Source organism: Chiroxiphia lanceolata, chromosome 8, assembly GCF_009829145.1.
Source record: "Chiroxiphia lanceolata isolate bChiLan1 chromosome 8, bChiLan1.pri, whole genome shotgun sequence".
Classification (NCBI taxonomy): Eukaryota; Metazoa; Chordata; class Aves; order Passeriformes; family Pipridae; genus Chiroxiphia; species Chiroxiphia lanceolata.
The window spans coordinates 22,378,614-22,397,091 of NC_045644.1; the positions used below are offsets into that span (position 1 = coordinate 22,378,614).

General features: G+C 40.1%; 1 protein-coding gene across 3 annotated transcripts in view; it reads left to right on the forward strand.

The window, feature by feature from the left end:
- Positions 1-9,839, forward strand: part of ADK (adenosine kinase) — a 278,700-nt gene extending 268,861 nt beyond the window's left edge. For all 3 annotated transcript variants that reach the window (XM_032694367.1, XM_032694368.1, XM_032694369.1), the window contains exon 11: positions 8,638-9,839. In XM_032694367.1, coding sequence (XP_032550258.1) covers positions 8,638-8,762 — 125 coding nt within the window. In that variant the 3' untranslated portion in view covers positions 8,763-9,839. The remainder of the gene's footprint in view (positions 1-8,637) is intronic.
- Positions 9,840-18,478: the final 8,639 nt, after the last annotated feature.

Here is an 18,478-nt window from a genome sequence, read left to right on the forward strand (position 1 = left end):
AGATATTTAAAGAGGCAAAAGATATCAAATGTCACTGTATTAAAATAGGAGCATTATTAATATAATGCTAGGGTAGGCTATTTCAGCCCACAAAAGTCAAAAAATTCATAGGCTGCCTAGCTCCTGTATTCCCACTGCATTGGGTGTTGCTTTTCGATTCTCTTTTCATAGTGCTAGCTTGGCTGTGTGGAAGCACACCTGCAAATAAAACCTTCTGGAGAGATGGTTACTCTGCAAACGCAATTTCAAATCTCCTGGCTTTTGTGCATGTGAGTCTCAGCTATGGAGTTACATTCATGTAGCCTTTTTTGCACTTGAATATATATTAAAAACTGAATAAAGGATAGTACATATTATTCCAATTTATTATCCTTAGAGAGTCATTATTTCTACATTCTATTAGGACAGTTCTCTTCCTCTTATTCCAAAAGGTAATGGTGTAGTAATCTGCACTATTTAATGCCAATACAACAGATCTGGTTTGAGGCTCAGAAAATTTCCTTAGGTACTAATAAAAGAAAGGTTATTTCACTCTGCTGTCTCAAAAATTACTAAGAAGAATTTTAGGTTTTGAAGAACACTCTCTAGAATGTTTTTAGGAAAAACAAAGAGAAATATCAGCCCGGAAAGTGTTTTTTTCAGATAGAGAACATAATTCCAGTGAAAATACCTGTATTTGGGTTGGCATTTGCAGTACCTTGAATACTCCTGGTAAACTTGGAGGGTGTTTTTTAATCAAATGTTTCCACTGGAGGCTGGTGGAGACAAGCCTAATGCAACCAGATTCTGATCCTAAAGGAAGTTCTCCAAAGCTCATCATGTGGACTTAAAAATCAAAAATAGGTCTAAACCATGAGAAGTTATGACTTCGTTATCAGTTTACTCAATCACATCTTTCTTGGAGCGTGTTATAGACTGAAATAGTTCTTTTCTTGGGCAATAAGATGCTCTAGGGGATTTAATAGAAATTATCTGCAGCAGATTATATCTAGAGTCCACTAAGGATGATTTATGTGGAAGGGTGTCAGACTAAAAAACACTTAAGACTCCCCTTCAGCCTTGAGCTATTCCATTTCAGAAGGTGGGTAGTCCGCAGTCAAGGCAGCGATAGGAAAACTCCCATCAGTCTGAGTAGGCTTCACATGAGGATCTAAGTTTTCTCAATCCACGGCACAGCCTTCAGGACCAAACCACTGCAGAGTTACAAACTGATCCTACTTGCACAAAAGCATCAGAGAAACAAGACTGCTAATTTTCCTTAGAGGAAGCCTCTGATGGGCCCAAGCGTCTACACGGGCCCTGGGAAGTATGATCACACCTTGTTCTACAAGCTGCAGTGAGCTGGTCCAGTAGAACCAAACAGTGGTAATCACATATGTAATGCAATGAAATTATTCAGCCTTGAGTAACTGATTCCTAATGGAATATCAAGGATGTAATGAAGTTTTATTTCTTTTTTTTTATTGTCACATTTCTGCAGGAATCTTTCATTAACATTTTCCACATGTAATGGTTTAAAGCATTAGAGACTGAGTTCTATTTTTGCTTTGTGTATTCAACACCTCCTCTCCATTCCAGGAAAAAGCTGCTAAACTCAAAACACTCCTTTCACTTATTCATAGTTGTCTAGTAAATGCAAAGTTGTTTTATTTGCATGTGTCCATAAATGACTGTATAACCTCAGACTGAGGAAGACATATAACCATCTCAGTGATCCTTACAGAAATTCAATGCATTCAAAATGTGTCCATAAATAAGAAGAAAACAAGAGGGATAGGGACAGCAATACCAATATTCACTACTTCTCTTAAAACATGCTTGGTTTAATATTCATGTTGATGATTAGAAAATAAGAAGTTTCTGTAAGAGGGTTGTACACAGGCAGTGAAATGCATTTAGCACGTGACCATTTTATAAATAAAGTAAATATAGACTTCTGAGACGTTTTATTCCTGATCTCATGGTTTTGTCATTCTCTGGAAGCAAAAATATTGACATTTACCAGGCTGTTTGTTCCAGCTTTCTGATCTCCTGCAGTTTATTTATATAACAACCTTATCGATGAGCCTCTTACTCAGCTCTCTAGGTTTAACTGAGTTGAGTCGATTTGTTACCACAGCTTCAAGGAGCTGTTACAGAACAAGCGAGACATCCTAATAAAGCTGTAAACGTGTTTACTCAAACATGGTATTGATTTTACTTGGAGAGGGAGAAGCTAGTGCTTAGCATGGTGTCAGGGAGGATGAATTTAACTGCAGTTTTTCATTGTCATCTGTCATGGTTGTGAAACACTAAGTGAAGCCACAAGAGGATAATTAGAATTGCCAGAAATGTAGCCCCTAAAATCAGTTAACCACTTGAGATTTTTGTAGTTTAATTAGTTTTTATTAAAACTTTCCTCCAGTGGTATAGTCAAGAAGGGTTTTCTAATGTTCTTTTCAGTGAGAGATTTCAAGGTTGCCACTTGTTAGATATACATCTTAAATTACTGTTTTTACGAAAGGGTTGGTAACCTTTTTTCTCTCAGTTGTAATTAGCCTGGCACTACAGTTCTGTATAAGCACAGAGCCATTTTATTTTAAAGGTGAGAGAAAGACACTTCTTTCTATGCTTATACATTTGTAGTTAATAACATATATGTATGTGTATGGAATAATGCTTACAGTAAATTTTGAGAGAGTAAGTGCTATGGTGTGTGAAGGTTGAAAGAAGTATAGTGTATTTGAAGATGCTTACATTTAATTTGTCTTATATACTGTAAGTCTGATGTGTCAGACCACAGTGCCAAAAGACATGAAAACAGAAGCCAAATCCCACCCTTAATCAAAAACGTTTCCATTTAGAATAGCCAACATTTGGTTTGATAGCAATGGGCAGGGCCTCTGGCTTACCACAGTTCTTGGCTGTAGTATCCACCATCTGCCACAAAATTAAAAAAGGAGAAACCTCAGCATGTTGACGTACAGTCGTTCAGTGACTATTTTGCGGAACCAACTGATGCCAACATCTTTTACAAAATCTAGGCTGGCTGGTTGGCTCTTGGCAGCAACATTACCAACCACCTGATTACAACTGACCAGGCTCGTGCTACCACAACATTAACCCACTCCAACAGTGCTAAAAGACATCCAAAAAAGCCCCAGTCATCAGCTACAAGGCTTTACACTGCTTGGGTAATATTTCTTGAAAACTGCATCTTCCCACTCTGCTGGCCTGGAAATCTAGTGGGATCACATAAAAATAGATGAGCGTTCAAGCAACTGTGATAAATTCTGTATATGAACAAGAGTGTGAAAAGGTTCTTGCAACTGTCCCCATGGTAGAATAACACCATTTTAAAAAATGCAGTTCACAAATTAGGCTGTAGAAATTTTAAGTACAAAAAAGAGGAGGCAGCTCAGCTGTTCATGATCCTTTCTGTGTCTGGGACAATTTTGCTGGTGAATGGCCTGGCTAGCATGGATTATATTAGGTGCTTCAGGATTCAGCTGGATTGTCTGGGAACATCACATAGCAAAAGGTTTTGAGGGGCTCTGACTCGGGATCAGTTTGTAATTGTTTATAATTAATGCATTTGATAATTGTTTTTTTCTGCTTTTCTCTCTTGTATTAGAAAAAACCAAACAAACGAGCAAAAAAACCACATTAATTTTGCCATGGGCATTTTATAAAGGTTGGAAGTGTGAGAGAAACTGCAGAAAGACGAGTAGTGGGGGAGCTGGGTGACGGAGGCTATAAACGGATTTCCAGCCAGCATTAGTAATTAACAGTCATTAAAATTAATTGTCAAGTGTACAATTTGAAATGAAACATTTGGCTTCAATATGAGCTGTTTTTAAGTGTTGTTAAACCATTACTGAAGCAGACCAGAACTGTTTTAAAATCTTCACTATCGGACTCCCACATTCCTGCCCAACTGCACTAGCACTAGGCATTCGTTCAGAATTACCACTGATAATTTGGAAATAAAACTTTCAGAGAAATCACTGACTTTGGTGAAATTGCCTCTGAAGCGTCTGTTTTCCTAGAAAATTAACTTGGTTCTCCTTTAATGGTTTTTAAGTGCTACTCTGCTCTTAGGAGTAGCAAAGTTAAGACAACACCTTTTGTGTCAGTCAATGGACTGTCTTGCTGTTCTTTTCAAAATCGTATTGACATTCCCAAAGAGATTTGAGCTGGTTTCAGTGAGGGCTTTGATTTGGGTCTGGATTTAAGGCTCAAGCACTACTTCTGGCATTTGACTTACAGGACTTTCCGTTTGGTGATAAGCACAAAAAAAAAAAAGCAACTTTATTTTTCCATCCCTCATTCTGTTTGCAGACCTCACAATTATAAACATTGTCTTTGAGAATATGTAGCAAGCAAGCTAGAGATAATAAAGATTAACTCTCAATTATTTCAGGCACACTTTTCAGAGCAAAGTGATTTCAGAGTTGCTTTTCTCTACTGAGCAGAAAAGAAATAATTAAGGGCCAAAAATAGCTATTGGTGTGTTATAATCACTTCTGTCCTCTGGGAATGCAAATACGTTTTGCACCACTCTAACATTTAAAGCAACTTTTGAAGCAAAGTTGTCTTTTCTTTCTAGGAAGATAAGTGGGATGAATTGGATGCAGTTTCAAATAAGTTCTTACCATGACTAGGTGCAAGGTGGTTGCTTGGCTGTCCATGCCCGTGAGGGACAAAAGGCATCCCGTCTACTCTGAAAGCTTTCCAAGAGGGCTCATTACAGCAAGGTGGCCTGCTGGACATCCTGCAACTGCCTCTTCTCTTACCCCATAAACAGTTTCACGTGTTGGATGTCAGGGCAGGAGTCAGTCAATGGGAAAGCCTCGAGTCTGGCTCTTGCCTTTGTGTTCTAGTGTGAAGAGTGGTACACAATGCATGTAACATGAGCCACAGCTTCAGCAGTGCAGAAACGCTAGTGCAGAATAGCTGCAGTTAGAAGATGGTAAGCAATATTGCCTGAAGTTTTTTGGGGAAAATATTTGAAGTGAAGCTGTCTTGTGTAGCAAAATGTACTACTGCTTTCTGCACTCCATTCCAGTGATAGCCAGGGACTAGTTCAGACCATGCAGAAGTGAAAGTAGATGCTGAGCTACTTTAGCATGTGCTGGGATGATCTAGTTCTGTGATCCCAGGCCTGTGATACAGGTTCTGCTGTTCTGGTCTGTGAAGTTGTAGGAGTGTAAAGTAAGTTTGAAGCCATGTTCATTTATCTTCCTGCATTTCCAGTCATGGCACCTTAAAGAGATTACACACTTCAACTGCTTATCATCTTCCCTCCAGTGCCCTGCTCACTGGTCAGGCTGTTTGAATACTCACTAACTGACTTCAGTTTAAATCAGCTGGGTTAGCAAAGATTCACTGTTCAACAGCTTACTGCTTAAACTGATCTGGCTCATTTTGACAGGGTGTCAGGTTATACCAGCAGCAAAGAAGCATAGTGGAAAACAGATGGGGGAGTAACTACTTCAGCTGGAACTCAGAAGTTCTGAATCCATTCCTTGAGAGTGTGACTCATGGGGTTTGCATCACAGTACCTTATGCACTGGAGGAGGCAAACCCTGAATTATATTCTGACCATGTTGCTTTTTACAGCATTAACTAAAATGAACATTCTGCAGCTAAGGCAGCCAACCTGATAGAGCTCTTTGCTTCTCTGCTCAAACAACAGTGCTTTCTGGTGTTCCCTCGGGGTCTGCTTTGCCAACTGCCTCGCCTTACTATGTGATGTAGTTCTGTGTTTGTGATATGTGTGTTTGTATTGTCATTCGATGCGTTATTGTGTCAGATACTACTATTTCTATTTCATCTATGAAACACAGACCTTTTAAGAGAAACTCAACAGACAAGAGAATGGTTTGAGGGCAAACTCCCCTCTGCAGTTTCTTCATATCTCATATATGACAGCTGTACTTAATGTCATTTCACCACCACTCTGAAATCACAGAGTTCTCTCATTTCTATCCCCAATTAGAACAGGATGTTTTTTCACCTGACTCTGCTTTCACTTAAATCAGAATAAATAAGAAGTAGCTTCACTGAAGACAAAAGATACATAGTAGCTTGAAACTACAGTGAGCCTGGGAGATGGTGACAGTGTCGGTCTAGTTTGTATTGAAAAATAATTCATGTTTTATGGTCTTCTGCTCTGTGGATTTTCTCATCTTCATGTGTGTTTGATGCCTTGATCATAAATGTAGAGGACAGTTGTTCTTTCTTGTATAAACCTCTCTCTGAATTCATGCTCTGCACAAAACCTAGTGTTTGACTTTGGAGGCCTGCCCAGTGCATCTTCGATCCTTACTGAGTCAGAAATGGACTGTCTTAACAGCCTCATTTTACATATGGTTACAACTTGCTCTCAAGTTTTAACCACCCAGAAGCACACTGGCAAGCTCCTGCCTCCCAGGCAGTTTAAATTTAATGATTGACATTCTCCACGTATCCAAGAAAGTTTCTCCTAAGAATGCATGTTAATGTAATGGAGAGCAGACCATTTTCATCTCGTTATTCAGAAATGGTCTGATTTCTGCCAGGCATGCTGTTTGAATTTCTCAACTGTTACCCAACTATTGCAGCTGGACCATCCTGCCACAGTTGTGTTGTCTGTCATCCCTGACTGCCATCAGTGATAGCATTCACAGCACAGTTTCTTCCCGTTTCAGATTCTTATCTTTGTATTGTATACTGATAACTCCTGTCTTCTTCACTTTTGCTGGTGGACTTAACTTTTATTAGTGAAGCATTCATTTTTTTCCCAGCTACTGTCAGTCAATATCTGTGACATTCCAGGCAATATGTAGTTCTCTAGAAAAGTATTGATATCAAAAACGTACAAGTTTTCTCCTGGTTGTCAGCTAATGTGCCTGCTCTCTATGACCTCCCTATTCCAATGAAAAATATTTGATTTATAGATTTTGTAGTTTCAAACTCTTCTCCCATTCAATGCACTTTAGAGAAAACTATACATCAACTAGGCTTCTTTTTCACTACCAGTCGTGACCGAGAAGGCAAGATAGATCAAGTAAATGATGAAAACAGGTCTTTCACTCACCAGTATTATCCTTCATTAATCTAACCTTAGTTTTCATGGTTTACGTGATTTTTAATCTCCAACAAGCAGACATTATTGCATAGGACAAAATATTTTCACCGTCTTCTAAAATTATGCTGTAATGTGGCACAAAAGGAAATATTTAGAAAAGGATAACTGATTGAATGAGAGCTTCACAATATAATGTAGAGTCTTTGTCCCAACAGGAACCAAGATGAACAGAGAAAGTGTATATGAAAGCAAGCTAGCAAAACATATCAGCTTTGAATCAAAATTTGTAATATGTCAGAGGTTGGTACCTATGAGCTACACAGTACCTAAGAGAGACATGGTTTCAAGATTACATTTGTGCTGTCAAGGCCCAAAGCCTGAACCTGACACAGAAACTGGAAATGGTGGATGAAAGCTTTAAAAAGAACATCTTTCAGCTTGCTAGAATTCTGATTTTCTTGGGCAAGACTCACTTTCCATCTGTGATTGGATGAGGAAGAGAGATACATCTGAAACATATTAAAACCACGATAAAGTGTGGTTTTATTCACAATAAAAGTGAATAAAATATTACCTTTAGAATGACAGAATGGAGTTTTAAATTATAAGACACTAAATTTACTTTTCACATCTTGAAAACCTCTTCCAAATTTAAAATACATATTTCACCTCTGCCATAAGTTCTGCCATGCGTTCAATTACAATAGTTTCAGCCAAGACAAAATGTTTCAGAAATGAGGGACTCAATCCATAAAATTTCTGATGCTGCTTGTACTTGACTTTTCCAAGTACCTTTTCAGGACTCTCTGCTCCTAATCATTTAAAGAGGTGCTCAGGTTTTCAAAGCACTTGGCTCCCAGTGAATTCTGGCTTTCCAAGCCATGCATGCCAGGGCTGTGTTAGCTGCAGCTGTGAACCACGTGCCCCTGAGAGGCGCTTGGTTCTCCGTACAGTTTGCTCTTTGTGAAGGTATCTGCAGATGCTCGGAGGTACCCACTGCTTTTGAAGTCTTAGATTAAATGTCCCATAATCAAAGGCAGCAGATGTCATCTAGCTTTCCTCATCAGGTAAAGATTTTTCGCCTTCTTTGCACTGCGAGCACCTGTAACTCTGAATATAGATAATCTTTTTCTATTACACGCCTTTCTCTTTTTTGGCGAAAAGCTTGCAGACAGTTGTGTGTAGCTGTAGCCAGTAAGAACAGAAGGAGCTCTCTTGAAAGAGAGCTCCTTCAAAACTGCTTCTTTGTTTTTAAAATGGCCTTTGAGGAATCAGGGGTTATCTCCGGAAAAGAAGAGAGCAATAACTCTGGTAAAATCATTTGGAGGAAACTAATAATGATCAGTCTTTATAATCTTTGATTTACTTAAAGCCACCAAATGGAGACTTCAGATAGAAATAGCAGCAGCACCAGTCCAGCTCTGCAGGTCACTCAAGCACAGTCCTCAGTTTAAACTAGCCGGGCTGCCTGTGTACATACAGACAGACCAGTATTTCAGTGCTTTTCCCAGTGAGAAACTGATACACCCAAACCCCCTAATCTAACCGTTTTCTTCCTTTTCTTCCGCTCCCACTTTGTTCCATAGGCTTTCTGTCCCAGCTCGTCTATGACCGGCCAGTGACCGAGTGCATCCGGGCTGGACATTACGCAGCCAGCGTAATTATCAAGCGGTCAGGTTGCACCTTCCCAGAGAAACCTGACTTCCACTGATACTGGTGAATTGGAGGGATCAAGAGTAACATCTGTGTTGCCATGGGATTGCTGCCTAAATTTTTCCTCATTCCCTTTCCTCACCTTTCCAATACCTGCATCAACGCTTCTGTACTTCTGTTTGTTGTATCCTAAACAAAATATATATTTCTATGGTGTTTTCCATTTCATACATCTACAATGTCTCAGTAGTCTTAACTTTTGGAAACAGTGCTAAGTGAAGCTTATTATCTCATCCGTCAGGAAAAAATGTTCTATTTACACTGTTTACAAGGAAGTACCATTTAAATGACACTGCTGATTAACACCATTAAAATACTTCTGTTGAATTATCTAGTTTGTATCCAGCTGTGGCCAAATCCTATTCAACTTACATGAAATCAACAGACCTGACTTTATTTGTCACTTAACGTTATAAACCAGGAATTGTTCTTTCTATACAGTGGAGTCAGACCAGTGCAAAGAGCAGTGTAAATGTCCCAAGAATTTCCATATGTATTGGAGTGTACAAGATCTGGCCATCAGATCCAGCCCAGCTTCCATGGAAGTACATCGCTGTTTTGTCCATAATTTAAGGACCTGATCCTCAGTTGATATCATGCATTCAGTCATCTTGCACTGACGGCAATAACTTTGGGTCTGGCCCTATGTGAGAGCAGGCTCTGGCCACTTTTATCTGTCAGTACATCTATAGGTCTATAAGTACAGTCACTTTTATCTGTCAGATGAGCTAGCAGATAGGTACTTTCAGTGATTTCAGGGCAGATGCACGAGTTGATGATGAACATAAACTTACAGATAGGTCCTATCTCCTCATGTGAGCTTCCTAGAGGCTGTATTAAGGTACACATAATGAAAATGAGGTACAGAAATATTTATGCAGGATATATTGACAGGATATGCCAAATGGAATCTCTGAAACGCACATTTTTAAACTTTTAATTTACTTTGGATAATTAAGCAATATGGTGGATTTTGTTTGTATTTACAGTATTCAAGGAGGTGATCTTACACTGCATTCATTACTTTGCTATGTAATTTGATACTGATAAATAAAAAATAATTGTCATACAGTAACTCCTGGTTTGGTATTAGAATGTGTCTGTCTTTCTTTCATGTATCCTACTGAAATGGGAACAAGAAATGGGTGCTTAACCTCCAGCACATGCTATATCTCAACATTTTATACATGACTTTCAGTGTCTAGGTCGGTGTTCAAGGGTGATATCAGCAGTAAACAAGGGAGGGAACATCAGTTTGGTGCTTGTACCAAAGGAGAAATGAAAAAGTAATGGCTGGGGTTCCTCAAAGAGTGTAAAGTCAGTGCAGGGTTCACACTTTACTGCCCAGCATGGAACAAGGGACACACAGAGACTGAATGTTGTTATTACAGTTTGCATATTGCAAAGAACATGGGGACAAATCAAGGCTGGGATCCCAGTTCCCTTGTTTGGCCCAGTATCCAATCTGACACAATGGACAATAGGCTCTGTCACCTTAGAGATCACCTTGTGGGATTTCTGCAATACAGCAACCAGCAGCTTCTGAAAATCCTCGTGCACCTGTGGAATGCCGTCGTCGCAAGCACAGGGCACTGCATGGTGAGTACTGCGTGTCCTTCAAGGACTCGGGCTCTCCTGTTTCTCTGCCTGAGAAAGATTGTGTGTGCAGGCCTTGTCTGTCTGCAGATCTACTCGTGAGCAGCTTTGTGCAAATCAAACTTGTCTGGTTTCATCATAGTGCTCTTCTCAGAAGAGCTTTAGACTTTACATTTCTCATGTTCTAGCATAGAGAGGAAGAGAAATTAATATGTGGGAATGAAAACAGAACTGCAAAGAAAACTAAAAGAGTACAGTGTGCATGGTCTTCAGACTTTATGGGTTGATCGGAAGATTATTTTTTTACATATCATGGTTAACTTTAATTATTTAACTTGATGTATCCATGTGATACATTTTAATCAAGAAAGGCCAAAGATGGATATGTTGCAGTCCTTGCTTTTAATGTATGGTTACATATGCCATGCCACACTTACTGCATGACTTTGGCTGTTAGTAAGGAAAGCCCCAGTGATTTAGTGGTTAAATTTGCTGTTCCTGTTGCTCTGCACGTGTGACACTTTCCATTCCTTTTGAAACAACTTTGTCAGTGTCCTGGCCTGATAATTATGGCTCATTTAAAACAGAATATAAATATGTAAACATTGTTTACCATAACCAAGGAAAATACAGGACAGCATAACTACCATAAAGGAAGGGAGGATATGCAAGGGAAAGTAGTCATAACATATGAGGATTCTCTCTCTTTCTTTCTCTTTCTTTCTTTCTTTCTTTCTTTCTTTCTTTCTCTTTTTCTTTCTTTCTTTCTTTTTCTTTCTGTCTTTCTGTTTTTCTGTCTTGCCTTTTCCGTCCCTCCTTCCTTCAGCCATTCCTTGGTTTCAATTCAGGATGCAAGAGAGTCAAGTCAGAGGTTCTGTTCTGAGCTTTCCTACTGATGTGCTTGGTGAGCTTGGGCTCCTGACATTTGGCTCCGAGTGCCAGCTACAAAGCATAATTTGATGGCAGTGAGAGCAGCTGAGGAATAAACTGCTACCCAATTCATAGAAGGGCAATCAGAGTCTAATCTGCTCTGTTTAGCCATTCATTATTTCTCCAATATCTGTCAATGCATATTTTTGGATGATATATAGCTACTTAGAAATACATTGCCAAATCATACTAAATAATTTCAGTTTGTGCTGTCAAACTGCCTGACAATTTCATTCTGGATTCTTTTCAGGATATGTGTTCCTTTCCTTCTTCTTACTGGTACAGGGGAGATTTATCTATATAATGTATGATGGTATCACCCTTAATATTCTCTCTCAGAAATAGTCTTCCTCTGTCTACCGTCTTATTCCACACAGAGGCATGTTAGAAAACTGGGCTTTCTGAAAAACATCACTGAAAGAGTTGTCTGCCAGTGACATGTGCCACTGTCTCAAATCCCAGATGGGATGACTGAAGTGACTCTGTCACTGAACTTGAGCCATTATTCAAACCCAGAGTTCTTACCTAGGTTACTATCAGGAAAACAAATATTGGAAATCCATTTCCCACTAGTCACTGGCCAAAGCATCTCTCATTTAGATAAAGCTTCCCTTTTGCTGGAAATAAAACTATCTCCTGTGTCCAGCATCATGCATTTTAGGCTTGTTTTAGTACCAAGGAAGTGGGTAGCAATGCTGCTGAGATTAACAGGCAAGGAAACAGGCCCAGTATTCAGAAAACTACATGCTAAATAGCTGAAAAGACTGAGGAGCTGGGAATCTGGAAATAAAGGTTGTGCTTCTGTTTCTGCAGGTGATCAACCATGTTCCTTTGTGCAAATCACTTTCCTCTCTTTCAAGCTCTTTCTGTAAAGATGATAAGCTCAATTAGATAGTGAACTTAGAAGTGAAGCTGGTAAGAATTCAAGTAGGGCACTAACAGCTACATTGCTGCCTGTGCTCATTGCTGCTCTTTTGATTATTTTAATTTTCTCTTTTGTATGTGAGGTAATGTAAAGCTATTTGTTTACCCTTGAAAAAATAGTGGTGGCTGTTACTGCTTGTGTGAGGGTTAAGGCTGAGGAGACAAAGGAGAGGAAAGGGAGGGTAAAAAGCTTTACTTATGTGACAGTGAAGTAAAATATGCTACATGAAAATGACAATAGAAATGCACAGTGTTTTAAGATGACAAGTCTGGGAACAGTCTTTAATTTAAAGGGTCTTATCCGCAGTTTTCATAAAGAAATGTTAATTAAAAGTGTGATGACATGTTTGGGATTTAAAGGAAATCATTCTGCAAAGGATTTATAGCAATCACAGCTCCAGAGCATTAGGATTACAGATCCTTGTGCTGTTCCTTTTCAGTGATCATGTGATTGGCCTGCTGTTAAATATAGCTCCCATTTAGCGAATTGAGACAGGCATGGGAAAGGTAGGGAGAGTTTCCCTTTAACCAGCGGGATTTCAGAGGTGTTGGAGATTATACAATTCATTAGTTTTTACATAAGATCAAAGGGAAAGAGGAAGTCTTAATTTGGGCACCAACTGCTACTGTCTGAAAGTCTTGCAGATTAAATGAGAAGAGAACATGTGCGGTGCTAACTGCTTGTGTTAGAGCATGAGGCTATTGTTTTATATCTCACTAACTCATTGTTCTCTTCCCAGAGATAATTCTCACACTTAAGACCTTCAGAGATAGTTATGTCTATTGTGAATAGTTCAGCAACCAACTGGCTCAGAGGTTATTGCCTAAGCATCTTTCCCTAGGTCTAATCCCCTGCAAGGTTTTTTTCTGGGCAGTGTTATTAATCTAAAATGACTGCTAACTGACTCCTGTGTCAAACATTATTCATTATGTGCTTTAAATGCTTCCTGCAGAGGCCAAAATAAATTTTGCTTTTTAAAAAGCAGACCACAAGGAGTGCCTATGTAGGATATTTCCTAAAAGATTAGACTCAAAATGGCAGATGAGGGGAAAAAATGGTGCTCAAAACAAAGCTTCACAATTTAACCAGGGACATACGAAATGGACAAACCTCAGTTGCCAAAACCTGCTTCTATAAGTTGTTCCTGAGAAAGAAAACGTGCAGCCTTGCAGGGCAGGAGAAATACTTTTATGAAGGCATGAAATAAGTGACCTTATTAGAAAATGAAGACCAAATTAACATAATTCTTAAAAGCAGTAATTCTTTTGTGTCTTGGGTTTTTTTCAGGTGTCACTGGTGTTGGCATAAAGCACGAGGGGTTTTTTGTGTCAGTGGCACTGACAAGCCTTGCATGTGTAAATGACAGTATGGGGAGAGAGACAGACAGATAGATTTGAATAGCAATAAGGTGGGTTTTCTTCCAATGTGAAAAGAGCATGGGATTCATGTGTACTGAGATGAAGTATAGCCTTGCTGCACAGTGCAAATATTTAATGCTGTTCTAACTATCCCTTGGTTATTGGAGTGTGACAGTTAATAGCCGTCAGCTGCCAAATGCAGTGAACAGTTTGGTTCCCCAAAAAGAAAATGAAAAGTTAAAAAATGAAGCCAAGTCAGACTAGAAACCTGCAAATCATAAATGTGCTGTAGCTCAGCAGGCAGATCATCTCCGAAGTTTAGAGCCATGTCGACCTGAGCTGCTTCTCAAGTGAGAGAAGGATGGAGTGCATCTGTCTTCAGGTCCTTGCTTTGCCAGGTACTTGCAGGCAAGTTTTGGCTGGGCTTGCTGCCTCCCGAGGCCCTGGTAGTCTCAAGTGACATTTGTAAAGGAGATTGAGTAAGGGCTGGAATGAAGAAAAGCAAAGCATTATCATTATTCTGGATCAAATATCTCAAATCAGTGGTGCAGCATAAACGCACAGAAAAATGGAAGAGCTCTTAAACTGAGAGAAATTGTGTGCTTGGAAAGCCTCCCTGTCTGTGGTACCATGGAGATGGTAACATTGGAGTAAAATATTGCCCTAAAAGAAGCATTACTGTGGAATAATAACAGAATATGAGAGAATATTTCAAGAAATAGGTTCAGCTTGAAAATCACCCCTCATTCTACTTATTTTTCTTATTCGTGCCAGAAGTAACACTTCACCGTACTTAAAAATTGCTCTACTTGGAACATACCTATTTTTTGGGTCCCTGGGAATAGTCACATTCCCTCTTCCACTATATGTTTGCTGGCTGTTCTTCTGTGATGGTAAGTACCAAACATAAGTGATTCGAAGGCCACACTGCCCTGGCTACAGAGAGGACAAGGTAGAACAGGGAGCTGAACAACAACTCCCAAAAATCTCTGCCCGCACCTCTGCTGGCTCTAGAGAGAAGTAGGATGGGACCTACCTACTGTAAGACTGCTGGCCATCTAAAGCAGGAGCAGGGGTGGGACTGCTCTTCCTTGGCCTTTTCCCTTTGTTGGTATTGAAGGTTTCACAGAAAGCCAAGAGGAGGGAAAAGAAATAACAAACAGAGAAACAAAGCAGCAAAATGTAAAACCATTAGTAAAATTACATTTAAATTTCTTTGATCTCAGTTTCTTAAAATTTTTTCAGATTTCAGGTTAATGTTGATTCTTCTAATCTCTCCTAATCATATTAATACTTGAGGTAGATATTGCGCAAGACCACAGTGCTCGTCTGCAGATCCTACATACCTTTTGTTTCCTTAGGATTTATCTCCTGAAGTATTTCCCTGCAAACACACCTTCTGCCCCAGTTAGCTTTATAAAAAGAGTAGATTTGGGGTTTTTTAAGGGGCGAGGCAGTTACCAATCACAGTAGATTTACCCAAAATTAAATCGTTGTCATATCTGTGGATCAGTGAATTATAAATTAAATGATTGATCCAACTTTGGGTTTCATTTTCAGAGATATCACTTATTGGTGGGACTATTAATGGCACTCAAGTAACTTTCAGAATTTCCAGGGTTCTTCTATCAACCTGTCACATGGACAGACCTATTTTAGTCTGGCCTGTCCTAAAGCATAGCCAGCTGCTGTGGCTGTCTTGCAGGGTAAGGACAAAGCGCTTTCCTATTCGTCTCCCAAGGTCAGTACAATAACAAACACATTTTATGTCTGATAGTAAAAAGCATTTATCAGTGCAACTTTTGCATTCCATAAATGGTGACAGATTTCACAAGATGAACACTCTGGATTTAGAGAAGGCTGTGCTCCAAATACATGGTGTTTTGTATTTATCCCAAATACATACATGATATATTTAATTGCCTAAAATTAGCAGCAAAGCGACCTTTTGAGACTTGATGTTTATTATGCACCACAGTGTTTCAGGACAAAGCAAAAAACAAGATTTTAGCATATAACCCAGCAAATTCAGCTTGGAAAGGAAGAAATTAATTTGGAATGACTTGTCATAGTGTGTTTACTATAGAAATTTATGCCAGCTCAGAAGTTAGCCCTTCTACCCCCTAGCAGCAGTAGCAGCTAAATTGGGCCATGGGAGCCTCACAGAGTAGGGAGGATATTTGAGTTTCCCTGAGGCTCAGAGTTCTGCCCTGAAGAAAGCCGCACATATTGTTGTCTCAAAGAAAAAAGATAATTGTAGTGTGCTTGGGTATTAACTGGCACAGTATCAGCTCCAGCTTTGCAGTTTGTGTTGACATGCAGAAGTACTGTGTCATCCTGTGAATGACATATCCGCTCACCTCTGCCTGACACAGTGTTTGCTTGTCCTTCTTCATCCTACCTACAAAGTCACAAGTAGTATGTTTTATTTATCCTAGACTTGGAACTTTTTCCTAATGACCTCATTTTTCTAAAAGAGATAAAGATGGGGCAGTGTGGGGGACATCTCCCCTCTATCATAGTTCATACCTTCTGAGAAAATCAACTTCCCTGAAGACTCACTCACTCTTTGATGAACTGGAGATGGAAGAATTACTCTGTGCTAAAAAGGCCGGTGAGATTTCTAACAATCCATTGTTGCTTATGCTTCTTCCTATGTTTCACACAGTAGTGAGAAATCAGCTCCATTATACCAGCAGGGAGCCCTAGGACTGGCCCCTTTTCTTTAATTGGCTTTAATTCTTGCTCTTTAATTTCCCTTGGATATACCCTGCCCTTTTATTTGCCCGTGCTGATGCTGTGATATCAAATGGAAGCAGAGCACAGGACACTGGACATTGCAGCCCCAGATGGCAGCTGAGTTGTACAGCTGTTGGGTACTACGTAGAGCAGCAAGGGTCACACAGTGGGCTTGGTTTACTTCCCCTCCAAACACCACTGGCAAAAAGAAAACAGACAGAAAAGCCTGTTGCACAGGCCTCTTGTCTCTCAATTCTGCTCATTTCATGATTCTTTTTAGCTGTTCCTTACCTTCCAAATCCTAGCTGTGATTACTCATCTTTAAAAGTAAAGCATGGTAGAAGGGGCCTCCATACAGGACTCCCTCCAGCTGCTGCTCCTGCTGAAATAAAAAGGTTGCAAAAGCAAGGATTTGAATGAAGGACAAACGTCACATATGCTGTGTGCTATGGAGGACAAATGCTGCATACAAAATATGTTTAATTGCTGAGTTAATTATCCTACTAAAGTCTAAATGTTGTTTTTTGGCACTCCCCCCCCCCCTTTAGTTGTTTACTTTTATCAGTTAGAAAATAAAAAATCAATGTCATGAAAAACATAATTATATTCTTACTAATCTGGAGTATTTTCTCATTTGAGTACTGCAGTCTGATGCATTTTATCACTTTCCATCATATTATAGCAATGAAAATTGCCGGCTAAAAGCTGTGGCTTTAGAGCAAAAAAGGAGAAGAAGCAAACCCACCCCAAAGCCATGTGCCTTGCCAATCAAATCTTATTCCTAATGACAAAGCTTCTGTGATTTCCTTCTTGACAATACATGAATAGCTAGTGAATAATTGGTTCAACAGGAGCTTCATCAAAGTCCAAGAGAGAAAGCAGGATATTTCATGTGAATAATTTGGAATGACTGGTAAAGATGAGGCATTATAGCATTGCCTTCTGCTCCACAGTCAGAAATATGCAGCCTCTTCCTCGTTGAAGTATGAAAACATTTTGTAAATAGTTCTAGCTACTCCCAAGTGGTGGATGATCTTACTACTTAGTGAAATGACTTTTTGGTTGTTACTGTTTGTGGATTAAATGCACTCATTCTTTACACAAATGGAAAGTAATTGAGCTTTGTCTGGAGAGCCCAGCTGTGGGGACATCCTCCCACTCCCAGCTTGAACAGGTTTTGGTTTAAGCTTCGGGTGCTTCTCCTCAACCACTGCAGTGCAAAGGGTAGTGACACTGACCCACAGACCTGTGACTCCATGCCCTGCTCACCCCACCACCCTGCAGCAACCCCGTGCCACCCGGTCTGGGCTGGAGAGTGTGTACAAGGTGGGTGCATCAGGCCGTGCCCAGTGGCTCTGCCGCTGCCACGTCCTCAGTGGCTCTGCCACCGTGTTCTTCCTGGTGGGCAAAAACAATATGGAAAGCTCAGCCTGGTCAGCAGAGTGAGCGTTGCCCATGAGAGTGGCCTGTGGTCGTTTACAAGAGCAAAGGAGCCCACACATGGAACACACCTCAGTGTGAACAGCTCCGTCCTCCCAGCGCTCTTACCCTGCCACATAGCAGGGCAGCACAGTACAGCAGGGTCCTGCCAGCAAACCACACAGATACTTGCACCACCCTCCTGTCAGCAAAAGGCAAAAGGAGCAGAGATGAGCTTGAGATTTCAGGGAATGACCAAGCCATGGGACTGGGAATTGACACCCTATAAACACCGGCCTTTTTTTTTGAATTGCACATGTGGGCTCCCTCCATGATAGGAGCCCAGTCCTGCCAGCCCCAGTATTTCTGACTACAGGCAGTTACCCTAGTGGCTTTGCTTTGGATTTCATATGCCCCTAGGTTTGCCATATGGCATCCTAAACTCTACATATACCTCAGATTTTAACAAACCCCCATTTTTTAAAGGAAGGACCCGTTAATTTCTTTACCCTGCAATAATGCTTCACCTCGGTGAAAAATCATGCAGTGATTCTGGCAGCCCCTAAACTGAGTTGCCTGACTCCAGCCATCTTGGATGGATGTGAGCTGAAGATGGGAAACTCAGCAGTAGGGCAGCCATCTCTTAGTCTGTACCCCTGAGGACAGTGAATCCTTCTCTGGTACATCATCCCAAGGCATCACCTGTGAAGCTTTAAAAACAGTCTGAGAAAGCATTAAAATATCACT